The sequence below is a fragment of the Lynx rufus genome, unplaced genomic scaffold (assembly GCF_022079265.1).
Source record: "Lynx rufus isolate CCGP_SWC_20201006 ecotype Redwood Valley unplaced genomic scaffold, mLynRuf1.p SCAF_2, whole genome shotgun sequence".
In the NCBI taxonomy this organism is placed as follows: domain Eukaryota; kingdom Metazoa; phylum Chordata; class Mammalia; order Carnivora; family Felidae; genus Lynx; species Lynx rufus.
This window is the reverse complement of record NW_025814834.1, coordinates 14,321,992-14,346,347: the sequence shown is the minus strand read 5'-3', so window position 1 is coordinate 14,346,347 and position 24,356 is coordinate 14,321,992. Positions and strand designations below refer to the sequence as shown.

At 49.8% G+C, this 24,356-nt stretch overlaps 2 protein-coding genes across 2 annotated transcripts in view; one reads left to right on the top strand and one right to left on the bottom strand.

Moving 5' to 3' along the window:
- SERPINE2 (serpin family E member 2) overlaps positions 1-20,081 on the bottom strand; it is a 62,513-nt gene extending 42,432 nt beyond the window's left edge. The window contains exon 1 of the mRNA XM_047083669.1: positions 19,883-20,081. The gene's annotated coding sequence lies outside the window, so the exon portion shown is untranslated. The remainder of the gene's footprint in view (positions 1-19,882) is intronic.
- LOC124514142 (translation initiation factor IF-2-like) lies at positions 19,490-21,269 on the top strand. Its single transcript, XM_047082215.1, has 3 exons — positions 19,490-19,799; positions 19,906-20,381; positions 20,695-21,269. The coding sequence occupies exons 1-3, from the start codon at positions 19,490-19,492 to the stop codon at positions 20,953-20,955; spliced, it is 1,047 nt and encodes a 348-aa protein (XP_046938171.1). The 3' UTR covers positions 20,956-21,269.
- The last annotated feature ends 3,087 nt before the right edge of the window (positions 21,270-24,356 follow it).

Here is a 24,356-nt window from a genome sequence, read left to right as displayed (position 1 = left end):
CTCATGAATAAGAAAAAAAGAAAAAAAAATGTCTTCCTACCAGCTGAAACCAAAATAGGGTGGGATTAGACTAGAACAATTTTAAAACAATTTAAAAACCTGCCTCAGTGGTGGAGAGCCTCAGTGGTCCAAGTCTGACTGTAAGCCAACTCTCATCTGTTTTACTTGCTTAGATAGGAAAAAAAAAAAAAAATCTAATACAGAAAATGCTTGATGATTTCCCAAAGAAGCCATTTAGAAATAATTCTGAGCTACAGTGGAAAGCCTATTATGATGGTAAGCAGAGAGCAGAGGTAATACAGGAAAAATACCTTACATTTTTAGCAAGCAGAGCCGACTCAAATGGTTTCCTTTAAAAAAAAAAAAAAGTTAAGTAGAAAGATGCATTGAAGTCCCCTTATCCATTTTCAGAGAAATTCTGAGATGGGAGGAACAAGTACATACTCATCCCTAAACTTGCTGTCCCTCCAGGTTCTATGACCCAGTTGGTGCGAGTACCCCACCCACCCCCAAGAATCTGAGCCAAAAAGTCTGAGAGCCACCCATTATCTTTCTCTCCCCCATTCGCACCATCAACAAACTATCACTCTACCTCTGACACCGTTCCTGAATGGTCTACTCTCTCTACCTCCTTTGCTCCCAGAGTCAAGCCACCAACGTTCCGGAAAGAGGACATCAGTCCCTGGAAGAGAACACTGGGCTCTTATACCCACCTCACTGTCTGTACTACCCCAGTGACCTTGCGGACCAGAAGGGCTGACCAGGAACCTTGGCACCCAGACCAGTGTTAAACCCTCTAACGGCATCCCTCGTTCTTACGATGAAATACAGAGTCCCTCCCACGGCCTATGAGTTGGCCTGCCTTGTGCGGCCTTGGAATTTCTTCCAATTTCTTGGAATGAGTTGGCCTGCCTGATGCAGTTGACAGGAGCAGCCGGGCTCTTTCCAGCCTCTGTGCTCACGCTCCCCCCTGAACGGAACACTTGCCATCGTCCCCCCTCCTTGTGCCTGAGAGCGAGGGGCGGCCCGTCTGTCGCGTTCACCGCTCTCCTCCAGCATCCAACATGGCACACGGGACACGGAGGTGCTCAACGTGTCATCAAGTGTTGATGAAAAAAAAAAAGCCGGGCTTTCAGCTATCAGCTTAACTCCCTTCAGGTACTAATGTATTTGGGGCAGTCATTTTTCTGAAACGAAATTCTAGACAAGGTTTCGCCACTTTGGCCCTATTCGCATTTTAAGCACAAAAATTCATGGTGGGAGAGACTGTCCGGTGCACTGTCGGATGCAGCGTCCCTGACCTCTACCCACTGGATGCTGGTAACACCCCCTCCCCCTGAGTTGCGACAACCAAATGTCTGGAGACACTGACAAATGCTCGGGGGTCCAGAGACAAATTAAAAAGAGGTGGTTAGGACTTTAATGCTGCCCACAAAATACCCAACCGATACTTTGTATCACATTGAGCAATAATGCATTTTAATAATCACCCAACCGCCATTGCCATCATTTCAGTGGAAACATGCATTCCAGGAACATTCACGAACCACCAGGGAGGGGCTGGTTGGTCCGTCCCGAGAGTCAACTCGGCTTTCTGCATCGGTACTGTAGGTGACGTCTGAGCTCACATCAGTACCGTCTGATGGGAAGTGGCTGGTGGAGAACGGTGGGGAGGAATAGGGAGTGAGAGAAGAGTTGGGGGAAGGATGGGGTTCCCCGTATCTGGTAAGAACTTCTGTCTGTATCTGGCACATGAAAACAGGAGAGAGAAACCAGGGAAATAAGAGACCGCCTTCATGCTTGGGGTCTTTCCCCGAGACCACAACCGACAGAACCCGCAGGCAGTCTTTTCACGGTGTGGCAAAGCCCAGGAATGGAATGTGAAGGACTGAATCTCAACCCAGAACCAGCTCCCTGTCCACTGCCAACCCCTTTGACTAATGGGATGCTGCTGACATCCTCGTTTTACCTGCCACGCTGCAACAATATTTTCAATTATTGGTTAAACTGCAGATGCCCCATGAGTCATTTAAATAAATCTCACATGTATGAAACAGTCAATTGTGTTCTCAGAGCAATTCCCAGCTGTAAAAATAGAGCCACACAGAACATATTTTTTTCTGCAGCTAATTGAAAATACTGCACATATAATGCATGATTTAAAGCACCCAGGAGGAATTCCAATTTGCATTCCCTATTTTAAAATGTACAATCAAGCGCTGTCTTAAAGCGCCCTGCACGTTTAAGTCAATATTGCTCGCCTGAAGCCCCAACCACTTCTAAATTTTCACACTACAAATTGACGACTGAGGATTTTAATGCTCCGAGTGACTTTTAAAACAATGACTTTAATAGAGCTGCGTTTCCTGAGAAAGCACTCAGACTTGACTGGTTCAAACCTCACAGCCCAGACAAAATTCCCAAAATGGCAGTGAGACGCCCACCAGGAAGAAGGGACTGTGTGTAACATCCTTCGCTTGGGAACCCAAGCTGTGATCTCTTCAATGCCCACAGGACTGCTCTGGAGTTAGGAAGGAGGCCTCGATATTCTTGATGGTTGATCAAATGGTGGTTGGCAGGGTATGTGGCAATAAAGAAAGGGGTTGTCAAAGTAACAGGTGCCAAAGAAGGAGTGCCCAGACTCTCGGGGTCTGGAGGAAGGGGGCTGCAGAACTCCTGATCGTTTTCCATTTCGAATAGAGTTTTAGAAGTTGCACGAAATACTCACGCTACTTCCTACCCAACACCACGGTTCCCTCGGTCCTGCACCCTAAGTAACACACAATGACAAGGGTGACCGGCAATGTGGCAACAGGCGAGTGATAACCAAACTGACGAGGAACTAAAAGCGTCGGAATTTAAAGTAACAATGGACGCTCGACATACAGTTATTGAAGGAATGAAGGTACCACTCGCAAAGTAGTGTTACTCCTTGGATATGCGAACCTTTAACCCCTCGCGTTCGTTCCACAAATTAGGAAACAGAATTGAGAAGTAACGAAAGGACTCCAAAATGATCTATTTTGATAACCTGTCACCAGGGGCTAATGTCTCATATTACCTGTAATGGGGACGTAGACATCCCCGCCACTGGAGGATAAAGGCATCTACTGTGTGGAACTGTGTTGACAATTTTTAGCCTCCTGTGCTGACGGTCCAGGAACTTCCCCACAGGCCATTTGGAACAGACCCAGGCTGAGTTCTAGGACTCGGGCCAGGCACCGTCCCGCGTGCTTTCATAAGAGACCGATCGACCAACCTTCCCATAGCCAGGGGGCTTCCCGCGGAGGTGCTGTTGCTGTGGCCAGCGGGCTAGGTGGCTAAAGGGCCAGCTTCTCATTCTTCCATCTCTTGGGAGTGTGGTAACCGTTAGCCTCTCTGATCTGCAACATTCCTGGGGCTCCTGATGGGATCCGAGCTTTTCCTCTGTGCTGCGTGCCGGTGTCCCCCTAAGTGATGCCATCGGAGGTAGGGGGTGGGGGAGGGCTGGGGGACAACTGAAAAGTCAGCTTCTCTGACATCATGGAAATAGAACACGGCAACATGTGGTGACCCATCCTAGGTTTTTGCTTCTCCCTTGGGCACCGCTGGGTACTTACTTACAATCCTTTCTTCCCAGGGAAACAAGAGGGAAGGCAGGAAAGGGCTGAACTTGTATTGCGGAGCCTGAGAAGGGGAAGGGGACAGCCACGTGGCTCCCTCAGCCTCCCGACACGCCTCCAGGCCCAGGTGGGTTCACGGACAGAGTTCAGGAACGAAAGGCTCAGGGCAAAGAGGCAGGCAGCAACTTTCCTGCCCTCCCTCCAGATATATGAAAGACCGTATTAAAAATGGATTCAGTGGTGGATACAGAGCCGTTATCTTCCCTTTTTCATTAGAGGAAGGTAGGGCTGCTTTGAGGTAAGTTTCGGTACCCCCAGAAGTGATCCCGGGATACCTGGGCACACTTTCATCCCTTCTTCTTCAGTTTCCCATCTAGTTCTGGTGAGTAAGCTCCCTCTTCACCCAGGCTCGGCTTAAGAGATCCAAAGAACCCCACCGGAGTCCCACAAGCGGGGCGTTTTCAGCATAGATTACAAGCGAAATAGTTACACAGAGGAGGTTGAGAAAGGGTATGAGGGAATGGTTGCCTGGTCCCCACATTTTAACTTCTGGGGGGGGGGTGGAAATTAGAGGAGACTGATATCTTCAGAAATAAATACACATGTTATCTACAGGCACAGAATCTAGAAATACTTCTGAAGTGGAAGAGGGAACGAGGGATACGGAAGAGAAGATAACTAAGTTGGAGAAAGGCTCCTTTTGCTATGATCGCTGAAGCTTTGCTCACCTCTTTCAGTACGAGAGAGGTAAACAAATAAAATCTCCAAGCAATATTTTCAAAGAAGCCTCCTCTACATTTACGTGTTTATTTCTGGCAAGCAACCACCGAACCAGCAAAGTCCTGCAAAGCTCGGAAACCGTCTTAAGGGATGGGAAGTAGTATTTCAAGCTCGGCTTTAGCCGCCCAAATAGGTTCTTCCTTTAGCCCGACTCAATTCCTCTTGCCGAGCTCCCTCCGAATGCCTTCTGAAGGGACGTGGCGGGGCGTGCGTTCAGCTATTTCACAGAAGGAACCCGTGTTGGCGTTAGTACAACCGGGGGACAGGCCTGTAGTCTAGTCCCGGGCCTGCCTACATCGGATAAATTGCGTATGCGCTCTGTGACTCAATGACAACCCCTCTCTTCCATCTGTACCTCCAAAGGTTGCTCTGAGGGTCATGTAAGACATCATCCTGGGCGATGAGGGGACAATTCTCAGGCTCCACGCACCCTTCCCTCCTAAGACCAGGCTTAACTCTCCCCCATCCAAAGCTAAGGCCCAAGAACAAGGCTTTCTGGAATTAAAAGTCAATGACTTAATGAAAGCTCTCCTTCTTACCTCGGTCTAACCCCTGCTGTAAGATGTCGCAGGGAGGAAACTCTAGGGATGGAGGGGCTGAGCATCTTTCTGTCACGAAGGCACAGTTTATAGGGGGAGAACCGTCTCCCAGTTTCTCAGAGCCAGTCACAGAGACCACGTTCACGAACAACGGAGGCTGGCGAGTGGCTGGCTGTGCGGGACACGGGTGGAGAGAAGGGCATTTAGAGAGCTCCTACTGTGTCCACAGCCCTGTGAATGTGTCATCTCACCGAATCTCACACGAGCCCCCCCGGGTACAGCTGAGGTAACAGAGATGAAGAGACACTGACTGATCTGCCCACAGCACCCAGTGAGAAACCACGTGGATATGCCCACAAGTCAGACGCGGCCGGAGGCTTCTGCCAGAGAGGACAGAGCTGTCACCTGCCTCTCCCTTGTCCAATCCCTGGGGTCCTTTCGTTTCTGCAGGCAGAGCTCAGCGCTGGCACGGATCCCATTCCCTTCTGCTCCCGCGTGGCGTTCCCAGCATTGCTGACGACGCTCTCCAACACTGGAAGGACACCCCTTCTTGCAGGATAAAGGGCTTCATTTCTCTAAGTTCCAGGCACCACATGTGCTTGAGTAGATGGTTATCTCCCAAATAGGACAGACCTCCTCTTTTCCCAACGAGAAGGTCCCCGACACCTCCCCCTCCTGCCCACCCAAGGTTTGGTCAACCCGACTAAACAAACTTTATGACTACTATGGGATATCACGTATATTGGGATTTAGAAATAGTACTTTTCTTTCCCTTCTCCCCTTCCACGAAGCAGTTTCACTCCGAGCCTTCCCAGACATCTTCTCCAAGCCTGTCATCACTCCGAGCTGTCTCACAACTTTCCCGATCACGTCATCTCCTTTTCGTCCAAGTTGCCTACGATACAGCACTTTTCAAATCTGTGTGCCACGCTGTCACTGAAAAATCTATCTGAAGCCGTGAGAAGCCTTGCACAGGCCACTGGGACTGTTGCCTTCATAGGTGAAAAGATATACATGATTTCCACGGCATGTTACTGAGTGTGTGACTTTTTCATGAAACCCTCAACAGTCTCCATGAATTCACTTGACAGAGAGCGGCTATCACTCAGCAAACCCATTTCTTTTGCTTCCCCAACACAGAGCTGGGGCTACGTTTCCTAGCTTCTGCTGTAGGTAGGAGTGTCCATGAGACTGAAACACGGTCAACGAAATGGAAGCAGGACTGCTGTATGGCACTCTCAGACCTGGCCCATCAAAAGCCGCCATATGCAATCAATCCTCCGTGATCTTTCTGCTTCCACCAGCTCGATGCTGACAAGTACCATGACTTTTTGGAAACCGCCTGCTAAATCATATGGAGCCAAAAGATGGAAAGAGGCTGGCTCCTTGAATCTCCAGGATCAGAACAGACATGCCCATCTTGGGATTGATACAAGTGGAAGTCTGTACCACGGTACACATTTGGGTTTATTTATTACGGCAATTAGCACTACCTTAATGAACACAGCATTCAAAATTTGGCAGTTGTGAAGTCATGACCTCAGAAATAATTACTAAACCTGTATTCTAATTCTGTGCCTTTTTCTAACCCTTTTGTATCATGCAACCTCCATGAATGTTCGTAATAAATATAGACCGAGGGGATGGCAGGCTTATTTGTCCTTCTCCCTTTGTTCCCAAGACTCATTCATGAGTCTCATCCATCAAAGGCTTTTGGTGGACTCTGAATAATGAACTTATCATGACCTTTGTAAGTGGAAGATTTTGAAAGGACCCTAATATGTAGCAACGCCCGATTTCCCCAAAGAACAATTCTGGGGAAATTTTTCACTTCATATTCATGCACGCAGTTTTCAAATTAGAAAACATTTATTCACAAAGAAAAATTATACATTTCAGTGTCTTTTAATGACTTATTAAGGCATCACTTAGACACCATTTTTGCCTTGCATGCCCAACCCAGAAGAGACCAGGCCTGAATGCAGTTCTGTGTTCTCCAGCATCTTGTACTCATGAGTATTCAATGAAAAGAAAAGTTGTGGGGTGCCTGGATGGCCTAGTCACTTAAGTGTCTGACTCTTGATTTTGGCTCAGGTCATGATCTCATAGTCATGGGATTCAGCCTGTGGAGCCTGCCTAAGATTCTCCCTCTCCCTCTGCCACTCCCCTGCACACGCTCACTCACTTGTGCTCTATAAAAAAAACCAAAAACCAAAAAATCAAAAAAAAATTTGAAGAAAACTTGTAAAGTTCCACACCTTTCCAAAGTCATCCACTAAAACTTTTTCTTTTTTTTTCTAAAGACAACTATTCTCTCCTCCATGAAGGAACTACCTGCTTGGATTTAGCCATGGAGAGCATGGAAAGAGACGAAATGGCCAACTCTTATTATTGCTACAAATCAGTAAGTAGCAATTCCACAAAATTTAAAGCACAAAGGGTTTTGTCGAAGGTAGGGTGAAAGAAAAAAGCAAGGGCTGCATTACCCACGAGCGCTAGCTAAGACATTTGTGTTTATCAGCTACTTGACAACATTTCACATCGTGCATGGGCATACCTCTCCCCCACACAGCCATTAGGAGCAACTGATATTTAAGAAACTTCTTTGCGTAAAGGGCATTAGCATTAGCGCTGCTGAGCCTCCCAGACTCCTTGAAAGCTGGGAGTCGTTTCATGTGAAAGGAAATTGACACTCCAAGACTGTCCATCGCTCGCCCTCATTCTCAAACTTCATGGAGTCTCCGGGGTCCTCGTCTACAGAACAATCTTGGGCCACCAGCCTTTCAAGGCTGCCAAGAGAATGCAGGAGGGCAATGCACGTAAAGAGCTTCCACAGCCCACAACTTATGCTGCCACCGTGACCGCTCTGCTCATCGGGGGTCACACACTGCTCTCCTAGAGTCCTTCCCCACGAGGAGGGAGGGAGAGGGCATCTGTGCAGCCTTCCCCGTGATTCAGTCCACACCATCCCCTCCAGTCTGACCTCCCGGACATCTCATTCAGAGCACTCATTCTGGCAGTGAATTACTGACCCGGTGCAGTACTGAGGGTCCATCAGGATGACGGGTCTACTCCAGCGGAAGAAGAGCTTATCACTATGGTACTTGATGATAATAAAAAGCTAAGCGATTTTGAGGTATTTTTGCTACTTCATTGAAATCCTCTACAGAACATGCACCCCCTTATTGATTCCCCCCACTACAGTCTACCACGGCTCTCGAGCTGTTAAAGTATCACAGATATGCCCTTTCTACTGAAACATGTAAGATCCTCAAAGGTCAACTTGTCTTGTGGATACTTCTGTGTGCCTCAGAGGACCCGGCTGAAAAGACGAGTTCTTAAACCAAACGCACCCAAACATGATAGGACGGCCACTTTGAAGTCCTGTGTGGGGCAGATCCATCAAGAGTAAGTCTTGCGGATCTCTTGCCTCTCTGGAAATAATCCTCTTTGGGAGGATGGGAGTGAACAACACAGAGGAAAGGAGACAGGAATCAGTCAAGTGACTCTAAGGAATGCACGGTGACTGCCTCCAAGTCAGTGCGGTGTTCTGGGCGCTAATCAAGGATGGGTGACAGGTGATGGCAGTTCTGGCTGCTGTACCCGGACTTGGTGACCGGAGAGGTGACAAGTGATAGAAGCAGAGACACGAGTTCTCAACCTGTCTCAGCCCTGACCTTGCCAAGTGATTTAAGTCACTATTTCCTATGTCCCTGTCTGTGAAACAGGGACAATACTATCTTTCTATACAAAGAAGGGACTACCCTCATCAGCAACATTTCCTACCTTTGGAAATGAAGCCCAGAGAGGAAAAGTATTTTGTGGACAGAAAACTACTAACTGTACAGGCACCGGGGGGGGGCTGAGTCGGTTAAGCATCCAACTCTGGATTTCAGCTCAGGTTAAGTAAGATCTCACGGCTCACAGATTTGAGCCCGACAGCGGGCTCTGCAATGACAGCATGGAGTCTGCATGGGATTCTCTCTCTCTCTCTCTCTCTCTCTCCCTCTCTGCCCTTCCCTTGCTCTCACCACCCCCCCCCTCAAAATAAATACACTTAAAAAAAAATACTAACGGTAGAGCTGCGGTTTAAACCCAGGTTCATCTGACTCCCAAGTTCACCCCGTCCAGCAGCGCTCTGCCCTCTCCTCTGTGGGGCCGCCCTGCACTGTCGCTCAGCCACCACTGTTTAGTCTCAGTCAGTCACTGAAACAATGTTTCAGAATCCGAGATCTCCACCGGGAGACACGCAGACCTGGAGTGACTATCCCAGGGGCGAGATTCTCAGCAGAGCGCTGCGCACACCCAAATCTCCCTCTTCTCACCTGCCGGCCAGGACTAATTTCTACCTTACAAGGGTGGTTGACATTCAAAAGGTCATGTATAAAATGTGCCCGACGTATCTGACCCACTGATGATCCAGGCTCTTTCGTTTCCTTCTTCCCTTTCGAGCCCCTCTGCAGCTACTGTGGAAAGAACCCAGGAGGATAAGACAGACCAAAAAACCCTTGAGCGTTCCTAACGGGGCAGATAAGACACACAGAACTACAACACAAGGTAGAGAGTGAGATAAAAAGCATGATTTTGCCATTGCACATGTAAAAATATATATATTTATCCTACCCGAAAGAAATGTTAGGCTAATGAGTAACATACACGCACGGGAACCACTGTATTTCCAGCACTTGCTAAATTCATTCACGGTTAGTATGCCGAGCACTTTGATATTCATGATATACCACTGTTCTGCACAAGGACAGGTTTACTATGAATACTTTGGCATTCTCTGGCCAATCCTCCAAATTGATATTTTAATTAAGTGTCATTAAGAAATGAACACAGGTTTGGCCTAAGACGATAGGGGTCTATGAGTAAATTAATTTCAAAGACGAGATCCACACCTTCAGGGAAAGGAAGGTTTATAATTAAGTCATCACGCAGAATCCACCTCCCTGGCATCCCCATCCCACTGTCCGAGCAACAGTTCAGGTGTGGGCAGGCGCTGAGTGCCGTCTAAAATCCCAAACGGCTCTCTGCCCGTAAAACCCGAAAGTCTCCTCTCAGTGGCAGCAGAAAATACATTTCCTATCCGGGAACGTTTGCCGAGGTTAGGTCCAACGGGCATCGAACCCTTCTGCACCGCGAGGGAATCAAAGCATAATTACGTGACCGCGTGTTTTAAATGCATTCAGCGTGTGTTTCAAATGATTATTTCTAGGTATCTGCACATCAGTGGGTGGCACTGCCCACCGGACTTTCTCACAGCCTAAAAGACAAGAACAAAAAGAAGGCGCTGGATGCTACACTCGCAGAGGCCACAATATTAAACCAAATAGTGTTTCCATGCTGTAGAGACATTTATTGATTCTTCATAACTAACATAAAAAAAAAGCCCCCAACCTGACAGCGCTAGCCTGCGGTGTGCCCCCAGAAAGAACTGGTAACACAGCGTTTATACATCCTCACACGGGGGGTGGGTAGTTTATTTCACGCACCGGCCATCCTTTGCTGCATGGCCAGTACCGGAAGAGGTGGAAGTCTGCAGAATGCACAGACGACCAGCCGATGGCGAGGAGTACTGCCCGCCCAGAGCGTTACAGGCCTGGAAACCAAGCACGCGAACTCAACAGGGCGAGTGAGTCATTCGCTCGATCAAAGACACCACGCGAACGTGCGTCCCACAGGAGTGAGGAGCTCACCTGGACTCCTGGGACGGAGGGAACCCCACCGCCACGTCATTTATGCTCCGGAAGTCAGCTCCGTTCCCGTCCCTGTGCTCAGCACCTGAAGTATACGGCCCACTTCGTCCCCGCAGGCTTCAGACGGGGATACCTTCATGCCCAACTCACAAGTGAAGAAACTGAGGCTCGGAGAAGTTTAGTGAGTCATCTGTGGCCTCCTGGCCTCTAGCTAGTGACTGACCAAATTGAGATTCAGACCAGTCTGTGGGCCTCCAAGCCCTTCCAAGCCCTTCATACTCTTACTCACTACACTGCGCAAGGAGACGAGGAGCGGAAGGGGAATGTATGCCATTTGGATGGGACAGATTTTTTTTTTTTTTTAACGTTTATTTATTTTTGAGACAGAGACGGAGCATGAATGGGGGAGGATCAGAGAGAAGGAGACACAGAATCCAAAACAGGCTCCAGGCTCCGAGCTGTCAGCACAGAGCCCGACCGGGGCCCGAACTCACGGACTACGAGACTGTGACCTGAGCCGAAGTCGGCCGCTTAACCGACTGAGCCACCCAGGCGCCCCGTGGATAGGACAGATTTTGAACAAAAGGCATACATGAAAAAAACAAAACCAAAAAACCCATGAAACAGAAGTTAAACCTCAACCAGTGTCCTAAGCTCAGTCTGTACACGTTTGTGGAGTTCAATTAGGTATCTTTTAAAAGTCGTGTCACACTTGTTCTTTGGTGATGTGGACTTTTTATCCAGCTCAGCCTAAGTTATTCCCTCGGACTCCGGGTAATGCACTCTACCTTTCTGGGCCAAAGGTCAGTACTAATTTTAGAGTTGGAGTCCCAGGGAAGAAACAAGCGTCTAAGGAATAAACTGGGTGGGGAGCAAGAGCCAGAAAAATGTGACTTCCCACAGAACACACAAATGCTAGCCTCTTCCCATCTGGTGAGTTTTGGTTGTGGTACTTAAGGATCCCATGCAGCCAAGCGGGAACGTGGGTCCTTCTGCAAGGAGGCACGGAGTTTCACGAGAACTTCTTTTTGAGAAGTTATAACTATTGACGAGTTCTAAATCTCTGAAAATTCGTGGTATCAGCTCACACGTTTACACACCTGGGTTCAGACTCTGGCACTGACACACACACACACACACACACACACACACAGGCTGCACGTCGGGCCATGGATACTTCCGCCGGGGCACATGCCTTTCCCAACCGAGCCGGTGGAAAGAACACTAGGATCTGTCCTACAGGCAGGGATGAGGCCCCAGGAGGCCCCAGACAGCCTCTGCGGACTGAAAACAAATACTAATGGCAGTGGGGGTAACCTGCCTGTCCAGCACACCCCATCCAAGGCTCTTTCCCCTCCTGACCACAGGTCTAAACATGTGACTCAGACTCTGCCCAATCAGAGTATCCCATTCCCCTCACCACAGCCATTGGTCCAGAGAAAGGCACATGACCCGAACTGAGCCAATCAGAGTACCTCCCTAGGATTTTTCCAACTGGCCTGGCAGGAAGCCCCTCTTTCCTCTTGGTCATTGAGGCTGTTGGGAGGTAAGCCTGGAGCTACCTGCGCTTTTGCTTTTGGAGAGGATGAAGACCGCCTGCAAAGAGACACGGAGGGAGAGAGGAGAGCTCTAAAGCCCCGAGTCTCTGGTTTCAGTCCAGGGCCAGAGACACCCCTGCCAATTCAGGATCAGCAATGTAAGCCAATATGTTCCCCCCTTGCATGCCATGTCTTTGCATCATCTATTTTTTTTAATGTTTATTTATTTTTGAGAGAGAGAGAGCACGAGCTGGGGGGATGGGGGAGAGACAGAGAGACAGAGAGAGAGACAGAGACAGACAGACAGAATCCGAAGCAGGCTCCACGCTCCGAGCTGTCAGCACAGAGCCCGACTCGGGGCTCCAACTCACGGACCGCAAGACCATGATCTGAGCCAAAGTCAAGGGTCAGACGCCTAACCTACTGAGCCACCCAGGCACCCCTGCATCACTTATTCTGATAGGGATTTCTGCATTTGCAACCGAAAGACAATGCCGTAGTTAAGAGCTCATATAATCCCAGCAGTGATCAAATCCTCAAAATAGTTTCCGTCCTAAGTGGAGTCCTTATTTCAAGAATGAAGAATAAATATAGTGGAAGCAAACACTGCCATTATTTATATAGCATTTTCTCAAAACAAAGGAAGAGAAATCTATTTTCATTTGCGGTCACCTTGGTTGTTTTCGAGTGGGCTTCGTATTTGATGTTAAATTCTCTCACATACCACACCCACTTTCAAGATTTGGTCCCTAAAAACTTGGGCGAAAACAAGTGGTTATTTTTTCTGTAGCTATATTAGCTGGCACTAAGTAGAAAGGGAAAGTGTGGGGAGAAAGTGCTGATGCTATTTTTGGTATGCTCTTAAGAGAAATTCCCCAGGTTACCAGAGTTCTGGCTGCAGTGATGGGGGGAGGGCATTACAAAAACAAAACAAAGTACATTTATACCAAGATGTGCAGTCACTACAAGAAATCCTTTCTGCCTTTTCATGGGATTTTGGTTTTCCCCTGTTATAGCAAAACCTCCTCCACATTATCTTTCTCCCACGAATTAACTAATAAAAATAGAAAGGCACAGTGGATTCCAATTCTCAAATTATCCCTTCTGAAGCAAAGGGCAAAGGCTGAGGTCAAATTGGAGCAAGAGCATGAGGTGTTCCTGCGCTGATCTTGACCTAGAGCGTCCACCCCAACCGCTGAAGGAATTCAAGGATGAGACAGGGACACGTTTGTCAAAATGCAGAACGGAAGCTGCAAACAGAGGATTGCTTCGGCTGGGTGTACATCCCCATGCACAATGAAGAGTCCCAGAAGGAACACCAACCTCTCTGCCCTGGGCTTACATCCAGACCTAGAAACCCAAGAGCAGAACAAGGGAAGAATCATTGACTATGTAAATAGACTTGCCCCGTTGAGTGAAAGGCAGCGTTTCTCAAAAGAGAAACAAAATACTACTCTTTCAGTGTTCTTACATAAATTGTGAACTTATACATAAGAAATCACCTAAAGATGTAGTTTGTTGCATTTGAATCCACTCCACACCTAAAGGTATTTTATTATTATTATTTTTTAACCCAATGCTGATTTGCAGATCAGACATGCAATCTACTCATGAGGAAAGATGGTTCTGGGAAGAGAAGATAGGCATATTCATGGGTGGAGAAATGGTTTACAAAAAAGATCAAGTATAGGGGACCCAATGTATTTAACATTTTTATAAATGCCTTTAAGTGGGAAGACCAACTCGATCTTCACGCTGGCCCTCAGTGCCATTTCTGAGTACAAAGGAGCCAAGCTGAATGATTTCAGAGACTTAGGAGAGAGGGATAAGAATTTCATGTAGATGAACACAAAACAATGCATTTAAAAAAATTCACCTAGATCTGACATATTTAGGAGAAAGCTGGGTCAAAAAGAAAAATAAGTCAAGACGTTACATTTTTTTTTTTAATTTTTTTTTTTCAACGTTTATTTATTTTTGGGACAGAGAGAGACAGAGCATGAACGGGGGAGGGGCAGAGAGAGAGGGGGACACAGAATCGGAAACAGGCTCCAGGCTCTGAGCCATCAGCCCAGAGCCTGACGCGGGGCTCGAACTCACGGACCGCGAGATCGTGACCTGGCTGAAGTCAGACGCTTAACCGACTGCGCCACCCAGGCGCCCCCTACATTTTTTTTTTTAATGACATCTTTGAGATCATAATTTCATCACACCCATTGTATAGACAAAAAAAAATCAGTCCTGGATGACTAACTATACAAACCCCTGGCAGCACAGCCCAGACTCTCTCCCAACTCTTCTCATCAAACTTGACTGAAGACATTAGCCAAAAAAACTGCCAAGGGGGTGGGGGGGAGTCAGCAAGAGGGCAAGCATTACCGCCACCGAAAAGGTTAACGGAAATAAACCAGAATGCATTCTCTCCTACCTTGTACAAACCACAAAACAGGGAGTACAGCCTAGCCAGTGGACCTCAAGGAAGGCTGAACCAAGCCAAAAGAGGTTCAGATGAGGATAGCTGAAGCGAACGTAGAGACGGAAGTACTTCTGGGTTAGATTTTTGCTTTTCTTCTAAGTAATGTTCTATCTCAAAAGTCACGAGGAATCAAAGATTTTCTTGTTTTTAATTTTTGCTTTTTTACATTTATGTATTTTCGAGAGACAGAGCACAGGTGGGGGGAGGCCGGAGAGAGAAGGAGACCCAGAATCCGAAGCAGGCGCCAGGCTCTGAGCTCTCAGCACAGAACCCGACGCGGGGCTTGAACCCACAAACCACGAGATCATGACATGAGCCCGAGTCGGACACCTAACTGACTGAGCCACCCGGGTGCCCCTCCCCCCCCCCTTTTTTTTTTAACGTGAAGAAATATATTTAATGCAGAAGTACCAGGACAAGAGTGGAGGTCTGGGAGTGGGGCGGAGGGGAAAGGTCCCCTTCAAGCCCAAAACACAAGCACTAGTTCATAAAGCGTGTAGTAAACTTAAGAAAAATAGAAGTACGGTTCAGTTCAGATATCCGTTAAGTGCCTCTGGGTCATGCACCACTGGCTGGTGCAAATGAAGCTAAAATACAGGAGGCCTTCATTGCACTTAGAGTCTAATGGGTAAAATCTGTAGGTATGACACACTGTCATCAGAGAGGGCTCCACGGGGCAGGGTTTACATGTGTATGCACACTCCACACATGCCATAGAGGGCCGGGGATAGTGATTTTCAGGACAGACTTTTCTGGAACAGGGGACCATGGACCTGAGTCTTAAAAAGGGGGGAGTTAGCCAGACAGCGAACCAGTGAACGCAGAAGGTGGAGAGAGAATTCTAGGCAGAGGTCCAGTAGGAGCAAGGGGGCCTGGGCAGCCCCGTGGGGTGAGGAGTCTGCAGGAGGTCAGTTTTGCAAGAACATAAGGTTTTAAAAAGGCAGGGCAGGGAGGTGGGAAGAAGACGAAGAAAACTTAGACTCTCCCATGTCATCACAAAGGGCCAGCAATCTGAGGAGTTGCTGGCGAGAGTGGCAGAGCACCGTGGCCAGTTCTCTGGCTGAGTGCTGAGGAGCTCTGCGGCACGACTGTCCAAAGAGTGAGCCCGGGAGCACAAGGCCGGACTCTGGACGCCATGTATGAAATGGGGCCGCCACGTTCCAGGGGCTGAAGGGTCCCAGGAGAGTAGGGAGACTGCGGAATCCACCCTGTCCCGTCCACTCCCGAGGCACTTGTGAGGAAGGAGGAGGGTGGTGAGGTCTGTGGACACGGTTTATAAACAGTGGAGACTGCATCTCGACCCAGGTGAGGCAACACTACGATTCACCACCCTCCCTACAGAGGCTCACAAGCGTTTTTTGAGACACTGAGGTACGACACCTTATAAAGACAGTAGTTTACCTTCCAGTTTGAGACAGCTAACCTGCGACACAATGGAGCCGCTCCTCCAGAGTCAGGGTTTGCCCCAAAGGCAAGAGGGAGGCAGAGTTTTCATCAGGAGGGACACAAGCAGGGGTGCCTGGCTGGCTCAGTCCCTTAAGCATCTGACTTCCGCTGAGGTCATGATCTCGCGGTCTGTGAGTTCGAGCCCTGTGTCGGGCTCTGTGCCGACAGCTCAGAGCCCGGAGCCTGCTTCGGACTCTGTGTCTCCCTCTCTCTCTGCCTCTCCCCTGCTGGCGCGCTCTCTCTCTCTCTCCCTCTCAAAAATAAACATCTAAAAAAAAAAAAGAGGGACACGAGCAGACTCGGACTTGGGGCACTGGATGAAAGTCATCCCAGCACATGTGGAAGATGGCTGAAAGGGGTGCAAAACTAGGCATAAGAAACGTGGCAGGGTGCCATACAGTTAGACACCAGGGATTCACAGGCTGTCGATGGTCTCCCAGCCTCTGGGTGCTAACTCCAAAGCCCACAGGAACCAGGAAGCTCCTGTAAATGAGGACCACAGGTCCAGAAGAAACCAGGAAGGAAGCCACCTCCAGCGTAGTTGGGCAATGGAAACTCCATGCCCGCCATGGGTTGCCGCGTGGGATTGGAGGCCTCATGTTCCTTCCGGGTCTTCTGATTTTTTTAGAGAAGCTATAAATCCAGGCGGCATTTTAACATTTCTGATACGAACCCAATTTTTGTACGCTTCGTTCAGGCCAACAACACATCTGCCCCCTGGAAATGGCACACTGGCTACCATTTTGCTGGTTCTGGACCCTGAAGCAGGGCGGGGCCACCGTGACTAGAGCAGAAGTCTGTGGAACTTCTCACCGCGTGGAGAAACAATAGGACCTGGTGACTGCATGGGGGGGTGGTGCTGGAGGACTCTGGCATTACCAGGAGGTTCCTGCTTTAATACCCTAGTGACTGGCCGAGCCACCACCACCAAAAAAAAAAAAAAAAAAAAAAGTGACAAATTTTGGCCAACGATGAAATGGGTATGGGGTGAATGGTGATATGGTGATAACTTAAATCAATCAGTCTTAGACACATGGTGGGTTTCTTTTTTTCTTTTCTTTTTTGCCTACAGGGCACAGATAAGCCACCAGACTGTAGGCAACTAGCTGGAGACACCAATCTGGGACTCACTTTGTACTGGAGATAGTTGAAGTTGTGGGGAATGTGGTTCGTCGAATGACTCTACGTAGAGCAGAACGGGGGTCAGGGCAGAGCCCTGGGTAACCTCAGGAGGTACTGGAGAGGCAAGGGAAGCAGAAGGAAAACCAAGGGGACATGGCAATTAGGGAGGGGGGAAAAAGGTATCAGGAAGGTAGGAAAGGTCCGCATCCAATGGTGCACAGAGACTGAGAGAGAATGTGCAGGATCACCATTCAGGAATCGCGGGGTCTTCTCCTACTCTGGGGGGCCTCTGGCCAGCTTGCAGGGAGCAGAGAAGAAGGCAGCGACTGGAGAAGTGTTAACTTGCTTAAGAAGCCTGGGGAGACACAGTGGTCACTGGGGACAAGGTGGGGGTGCAGGGAGGAGCAGGGCTATGGCATTCTAAAAATACCGTTCAATAAGAGTTCACAGGGAGATACTAGGCAGTGCCACTTGGCACGCCAAAGAGAGGCCTTCCCTCTAATTTTCCCTAAGTTCCCTGCCCCAGCTCCTATGATTCTGTCCCATTTATTTTATCAAAGCAGGATTACGTTTGCTTTTTGTCTATTTCCTCCCACAAGAATGGCCATTCCAAGACAGATGCCAGGGACCCGCTATATTTGCCACATCAGGACCAAGCAAAGCCCCTGGACACAGCAGATGCTTACGAAGGTTTCTCGGGTGAGGGGGTAAATTCGGAAAGGTTTGCAGGAGGGAAATGGGGTAGGACACGGAAAGACTTCAGCTCAGTGGCCCCTACTTTCCTGGTAGAGCCGGCCGCGATGTCACCTGTCACACGGGAAGGAGGGAGGGGAAGAAGTCTCTTGTGTTGAGGAAGAGTTGCAGTGGGAGCACCGGGTGACCACCTGGAAGGCAGGAGCTTGTGGCTGAGACATTCAGACAATGAGGTTCCTGATTTCAGAAGATGAGGATCTCTGAGCGAGGGCAAGACTTGGATGTAGTCAGGGGACTCAGTCGCTAGAGTGCATGGAGGTAACCGCATTTAAGATGGTCACAGAAGTGGGACTAGAGAGCGCGCCCTCCATGGACTTTGGGACCCGAGGGACAGAAAAAGCCCAGCCAAGGGCCCCCAGGCCGAAGGAGAAGGACTGGTTGGCAGAAGATGGCCACACGGAGGGGTAGGTAGGACGTGGCTCATGTCCAACTCTAACACCTCAATCTCTCTGACTGGTAGTTAATCACCCATGTGCGGAACTTAAAAACTAATGTCCTTTGGAGACTGAGTCATTTTTGCCCTTTGAAAATTACACTAACATGTGAAGTTCATAGGAGGCGGAGATTTTCTGCTTAAATTCACTTTTGTTCAGAATAAAATAAAATATGGAGGACATCTTTATGACCTTCAGTAATTGCCCCCCCATAGTACAATATTTTCAAGCGTCATTTTAATACAGAATCAAAATTTGAGAGTTGAAAGGATCCCTAGATTCTTTGGGTTAACACCTTCATTTGCATAGCTGAAGAAAATTTTTGCTGAAATACTTGCAAACAGCAATAATTACTGATTTAGATATGCAGACAGCACTGAAAATATCTTCAACGTTTGAACTGTGCTTTAGATATACAAATTAGCAATGCTTACATTTCTTCCAGTTATCTCTGTTCAACTTTGGATAGAAAATCTCTAAAGTACAAAATTACCACGTAAATTATTCCTGAACAGTTCAGAAAAGTCAACTGCTTCCCGGCTTGAAAGCGGACGTCAAACCTTCAAACACCTTTTTATGTTGGTGCTAAATATAAGCGCGGTCTCTGCAAAGTGGCCAAAGCAACACACGGCAGCGTTTGCGATTTCTCAAGAGAGACACACACGAAGATTATTTTTCGTTCATTAAAACACTAAAACCTTCAGTAGCGTCTCCCATAATACCTGAAGGTGGAGTGCTATCTTATGTAATAGAAGCCCTCCATCCCCGCTCAGTTGGGAGGCAAATTAAACACCTAATTCCGCCCAGAATTCCCGAGTACTTTCACCTTACCTGTAGCCACTGATCGCTGCCTCGATTCCCATTTCTACAGATGGTGAGAATGGCAAAAATCTGCTCCATGGGGCTGAGTTGGTTGTCAGAGGCCAATTCAAAGGCTCTGCCCCAAACCACCGGTCGCCCCCACCCGGCTCGGCCAGCGGTAAACATAAGAGTCGGTTTGTCTTTTCCCCATCGGGCAGCGCACACGCCAAGCACGGGGTGGGGGGACGCCTGCCTCGTACCTGGGTACCTCAGGTTCAGGGTCACCGGCGCCAGCGAGGATGCGCCGGCGGAAACCACGCGGGCCCCGGGGCTCCCCGGCTGCGGGCACACCTGGACGCCACGGCCGTCGCGGCCCCTCCTCGCCCGGCCCGGGTCCTCCTCGGGCTCCCCGCGGGCCGGGCGCGGAGCCGGGCGCGCACGCAGCCTCGGCCGAGGCAGCCCGAGGCAGCCCGAGGCGGGCTGAGAAAGTTCCTCCGCCTCGACGTCGCCGCCCCGGGGCCCCGCTCGCCCCGCTCGCCCCGCACGCCCCCCGGGCCGGGCGCAAGGTCGCGGAGCGGGGCGGCGCGCGGAGCTCCGGCACCGTGGCCGGCGCAGGGGGGTGGGGAGAGGGGAGGAGGGACCCCCGCCGGCCGCGCCCCTCCCGCCCCCGGGCGCCCGCAGCCCGTACTCACCGCCCCTCGCTCGGGATCCCCAGGTGGCGGCGGCCGAGGGCGGCGCGGCCCGAGCCGGAGCCGGAGCCGGAGCCGGGTGGCGGCGGGGCGGAGAGTCGGAGGACGGAGAGCCGCGGCGGCGGCGGCGGCGGCGGCGAGGCAGGTCCGGGAAGCGGAGAGGCGGCGGCGCCTCCTGCCCTCGCAGCGCAGCCCGGCCGGCCCGGCAGCCCCACAGCGCGAGCTGGGCGGTCGCGGCGGCGGGGGCTTTATCGCCGCCCGCCCCGCACCCGCCCCTTCCTGCCGCCCCCGCCCCCGGCCCGCCCCGCCCCGCCTTCCCGCCGCCTCCTTTGTGTGCCAGCGGGCCGCAGCGTCCCCGCGCCCGCTCGCCGGGACGCCCCCACTCCGGCCGCGGCCGCGCGGAGGCCGCCCCCCAGGGCTCCACGTCGCGGGGCTGCGCCCGGAACGCGCCGGAGGCCGCGCCGAGCCCGAGGTGCGGCGCCAGCCCCGGGCCGAGCTGCACGTGGGTCGCCGGGGTCCGGGTGTGGGTGCGTGTGTGTGTGTGTGTGTGTGTGTGTGTGTGTGTGTGTGTGTGTGCGCGCGCTGAGAGGGAGGGACCCTAGGGCTCGCGGCGCGTCCCGGGGATGCTGGCAAGTCGTGTTGGCTGCACCCCTCCCCCCCACCCCCCGGGAGGAGACGGGGCGGGGGGGGGGGTTGCCCCGGGACAGTGCCCACCGGGCGGGGTGATGGGGGTAACGGTGCCAGGTCTCGGCCGGGGAGGGGCAGATGACCCCGCGAGGCGCTTCGCAGGGTGCCCCACAGCCGACTTCTCCTAGGTGGGCCGGTCGCCGGAGGCAGATGGCAGACAAGGGAATCCGGAAATCTGGAGTCGTGGCTGCGGTGACAGCGCGAGGTACCCGCAGAGTCCTGGGAATCCGGCCCTTCCCAATCGCCAACTAAAACTGCTGGGACCTTGTGCGCGACAGAGGCGCAGACCCCAGAAGCCCGGAAACGTAGCACCCTCAGGCTCCCAGCTGCGTTACCTGGCTTGCAGTCCTCCTTTGTGCCAACTTGGGTTTGTGGGGACACAACTTTAATGACATAAGTCCTGTTGCCCTCAGTGCGGAACCCGTGCCAGCAGGCCCACGGCCCCAACTGTGAGAAGGAAATGTGGCGAATCTAAGACACGGCCGTGAAATGAGGTTGCGTCTACTGATGAGAGCAACTTGGATGATCTACACTCGGTGTGTGGGCGGCCATGCTAGACGGTGTGTGCCTGTCGGGGTGAAGGAGTCACTTTCAAAAGTGTGAAATCTGGGCCAGCCTAAGGGTATTCACAGCCTCTCTTATAGAGAAATATGCTAGGGAAGGTTTGGCTCTTAAAATAAAAAGGAAACACAGTCCACCGAAAGAAAACCTGCTTCGTTATTTTACAGTCATGCCTAATATTCATATTTAATTACAGGGCAGGATATAAATGCTTTTTCCTTGTCCTCTCTGCCTAAAATGCTCCCCCTAGCCCCCATGATCTTCTCATCACTGCTTCCTTATACTTCAGGGCACCACTCAAGTGTCACCTTCTTTCTCGAGGAAACCTTCCCTGACCGCTTGACTTAAAGTCACTCCCTCTCTTCTCCAATTTATTAACTTTCTTCATAGAACTCATCATCATTTGGGGTATTTTTTAACATTTTTTTTTCTTGGCTACTTGTCTTCTACTCTTCCTCGTTAGAAAATATGCTTCCAGAAAGCAGGGAAGAGAAACCAGTTCATATGGTTTTCAACTCACCCCGTCCCTAGTGCCTCGAGCCAACACTACCCATATAGTAGTTGCTCAATAAATGTTTGTTGACTGGTGGGTGAACAGGGCCAAGTGACTACAGACATGGTAAGTACTGCCTGGGGAACAGTGTTAGGGCTTACTCTAGCCTGGGAGGGCCAGCCGGACCTGGGAAGAATGACATGAAGCCAGGGAGCTAGAGAAGAAAAACCCGGAGGTGGGAATGAGCTTGGTGTGTTTGAGAAACTGGGGACCAGCCTCTTCCAGATGGAAGGGAGTCATTCAGGAGCCTAGCGAATGGAGAAATAAGTTAGAACCAAGAAGCGTGGGTAGAGCCAGCTTCTGAAAGCCTGCTTGATTCCCTACATCCATTTCTGTCTCCATCACTTTTTTTTTCATTTTTTTTTCAACGTTTTTTATTTATTTTTGGGACAGAGAGAGACAGAGCATGAACGGGGGAGGGGCAGAGAGAGAGGGAGACACAGAATCGGAAACAGGCTCCAGGCTCTGAGCCATCAGCCCAGAGCCCGACGCGGGGCTCGAACTCACGGACCGCGAGATCGTGACCTGGCTGAAGTCGGACGCTTAACCGACTGCGCCACCCAGACGCCCCTCCATCACTTTTTTAACTGAAAATTCTTATGGAGATAATTGTAGGTCCTCGTGCAGCTGTTAGAAATAATACAGCGAGGTCCCTTGTATACTTTATCCCGTTTTCCCCAATAGGAACCTTTTGCAAATCTATCGTAGAGTATCACAATCTGAAGGTTCACACTGATAGGTTGACTTAGATCTGAAACACTTCGGTTCAATTTTTGCCATTGAAATTTTTTAGTAAAGTTACTCTTCAGTTTTTGAAAGAATGCACAGAGACTCTTTTGAAGGGTTTCGGCCTCTGGTTTTAACGGAGCCAACATTTTTGAGGGAGGGGAAATGATTTATTTTTAATCATTAGGGTCCGAATTCTCCAGCTATAAAAGACCGAAATCTTGGGGACTTACCTCTTTTGTTTACATTTTAATGACTGCCACTCACTTCCCTGTTCTACCCAGTACTGTCAAAGGAACATTTTGAGCAATAGTGTACATGACTTGTCAGTTCTGAAATCAGACAGGATGCGGTGTTAACTAATCTCCTAAACTAAGCCCAACCACGAATGTGCCTTTCTCTTTCCCTTGGACATTGGATGGGACTGCCAATGAGTGTCTCCCAAAGGGAAGCGATTCAAGACAAAGACCCATTCTTCCAGTAGGATATGTGGGGAATACCAACTATGCTTGTTACAGAATGTGCATGGCTGGTGTTGGCTGGCCCTCCTCATGCCAGCAAGAGGATACAGAAGCAACCTCCTAAGCTCTCCATGACATTCAAGTGACGAGGCAATTTGACATCCGTCACTCGGGAGCTGCCCCAAAGAAGCCGTGTTCCTTCCTCGGGCAGTTGGTGCCCATGAACGACCGTTCTTCTCACATGGGATCCTCTTTGAAATGTATCTCTCGCAGATGTGTGTTTTCAACGTGCATTTTCCTCCCGTCTCTTCATCGGTCTTATTTGAGAAACCCAAATTGTTTAATGCTCCTACCTCCCTCTTCCTTTGTGATTCACACTCGCAGCAGAATTTCATTTTGTCCTTCAGTTGTGTGGCTTGCCCTAATCCTCAGATAGAGCTTCAAATTGTTTATTCCTTAAAAAAAAATTTCAAAAGTGACCTGGAATTTAGCCAGCTGCAGCCAGTCTCTGAGTTTGGCTTTGTGTCCATAAGCTGCAGTTGAGAGAAACGCACGAAATGCCCAAACAGAATAAAACAAATGATCTATTTAGTCTCGTTTCCTCTCTTGGAAGAGATCCAGTGTTGAGTGCTTTGGAAGAAGACGAAAATCCCCCTGCCCCACCCCCACTGTTCCCCCCCCACACCCAAACAGTATGACCTTGTCTTTAAGTGAAAACCATCCCTACCTTCCAATGGGTGGTGGTGTTTTGTCTGGAAGAGTGACCCATGTCACAATAGTAAGATAGTAGTAGTTGCTCCTCTCCTATCTAACCCCTGTTTAAAAACACATTAAGCCACTTGTTACACAACATCATGGATGCAAATGTTGTTACACAAGATTGTTTTAACCAGGGGAAAGGAGACTGGTTATAACAGTTCACTTAGACGATTAGTTTTCTGGGATTGTCGCATCGGGTGTGATTTTTTTTTTTTTTAAGCTTACAAGAGGCATTTGTCTTTTTATTTCCCTTTCTGGTTGGCTTTTAAATAAATCCAATTTTCTTTTTCTGTAACTTCTGAAACAGATTAAACCAGAGCATCAATTCACACCTTCCCATTGTCGTCACTACTTTCCACAAGAGCCTCGGAGAAAAGACATTACTAAGTGCTGGGCTGAGAATTATTTTGTACTCGTGTTTGGCCAAATAGGATGGAAAGCTCTAGGTGCTGAGGATCACTGCGATACTGACCCCTTCAATCACCATCGTATGTCTTCTTCCTGCCCCCGCCCCTCTGACCTCCCTTCTTTCCTGCATCACTGCGTCCTCTGCCTCTCTCTCACCACCACCCCCCGCCCTTCTTGAGAAGGTTACCAGTAAGTTCCAATGGTGGCAGCCCCATCCGTTTTTCACTGTCCTTTATCACCCTTGATCACTTGGCAGCATTTAACTCTGGTGTTTTGCCCCTTTTCGAAATGCCTTAGCCTAACCTCTGTCTTCCATTTTCTT

What these genes read in the sequence shown, in the direction of transcription:
- LOC124514142 (XM_047082215.1), top strand. Translation starts at nt 19,490, where the DNA reads ATGCGCCGGCGGAAACCACGCGGGCCCCGGGGCTCCCCGGCTGCGGGC. An exon ending in GAGCTCCGGCACCGTGGCCG is followed by an intron (nt 19,800 to 19,905) that starts GCGCAGGGGGGT and finishes CGGGATCCCCAG; the next exon opens with GTGGCGGCGGCCGAGGGCGG. An exon ending in AGCCCCGGGCCGAGCTGCAC is followed by an intron (nt 20,382 to 20,694) that starts GTGGGTCGCCGG and finishes GACTTCTCCTAG; the next exon opens with GTGGGCCGGTCGCCGGAGGC.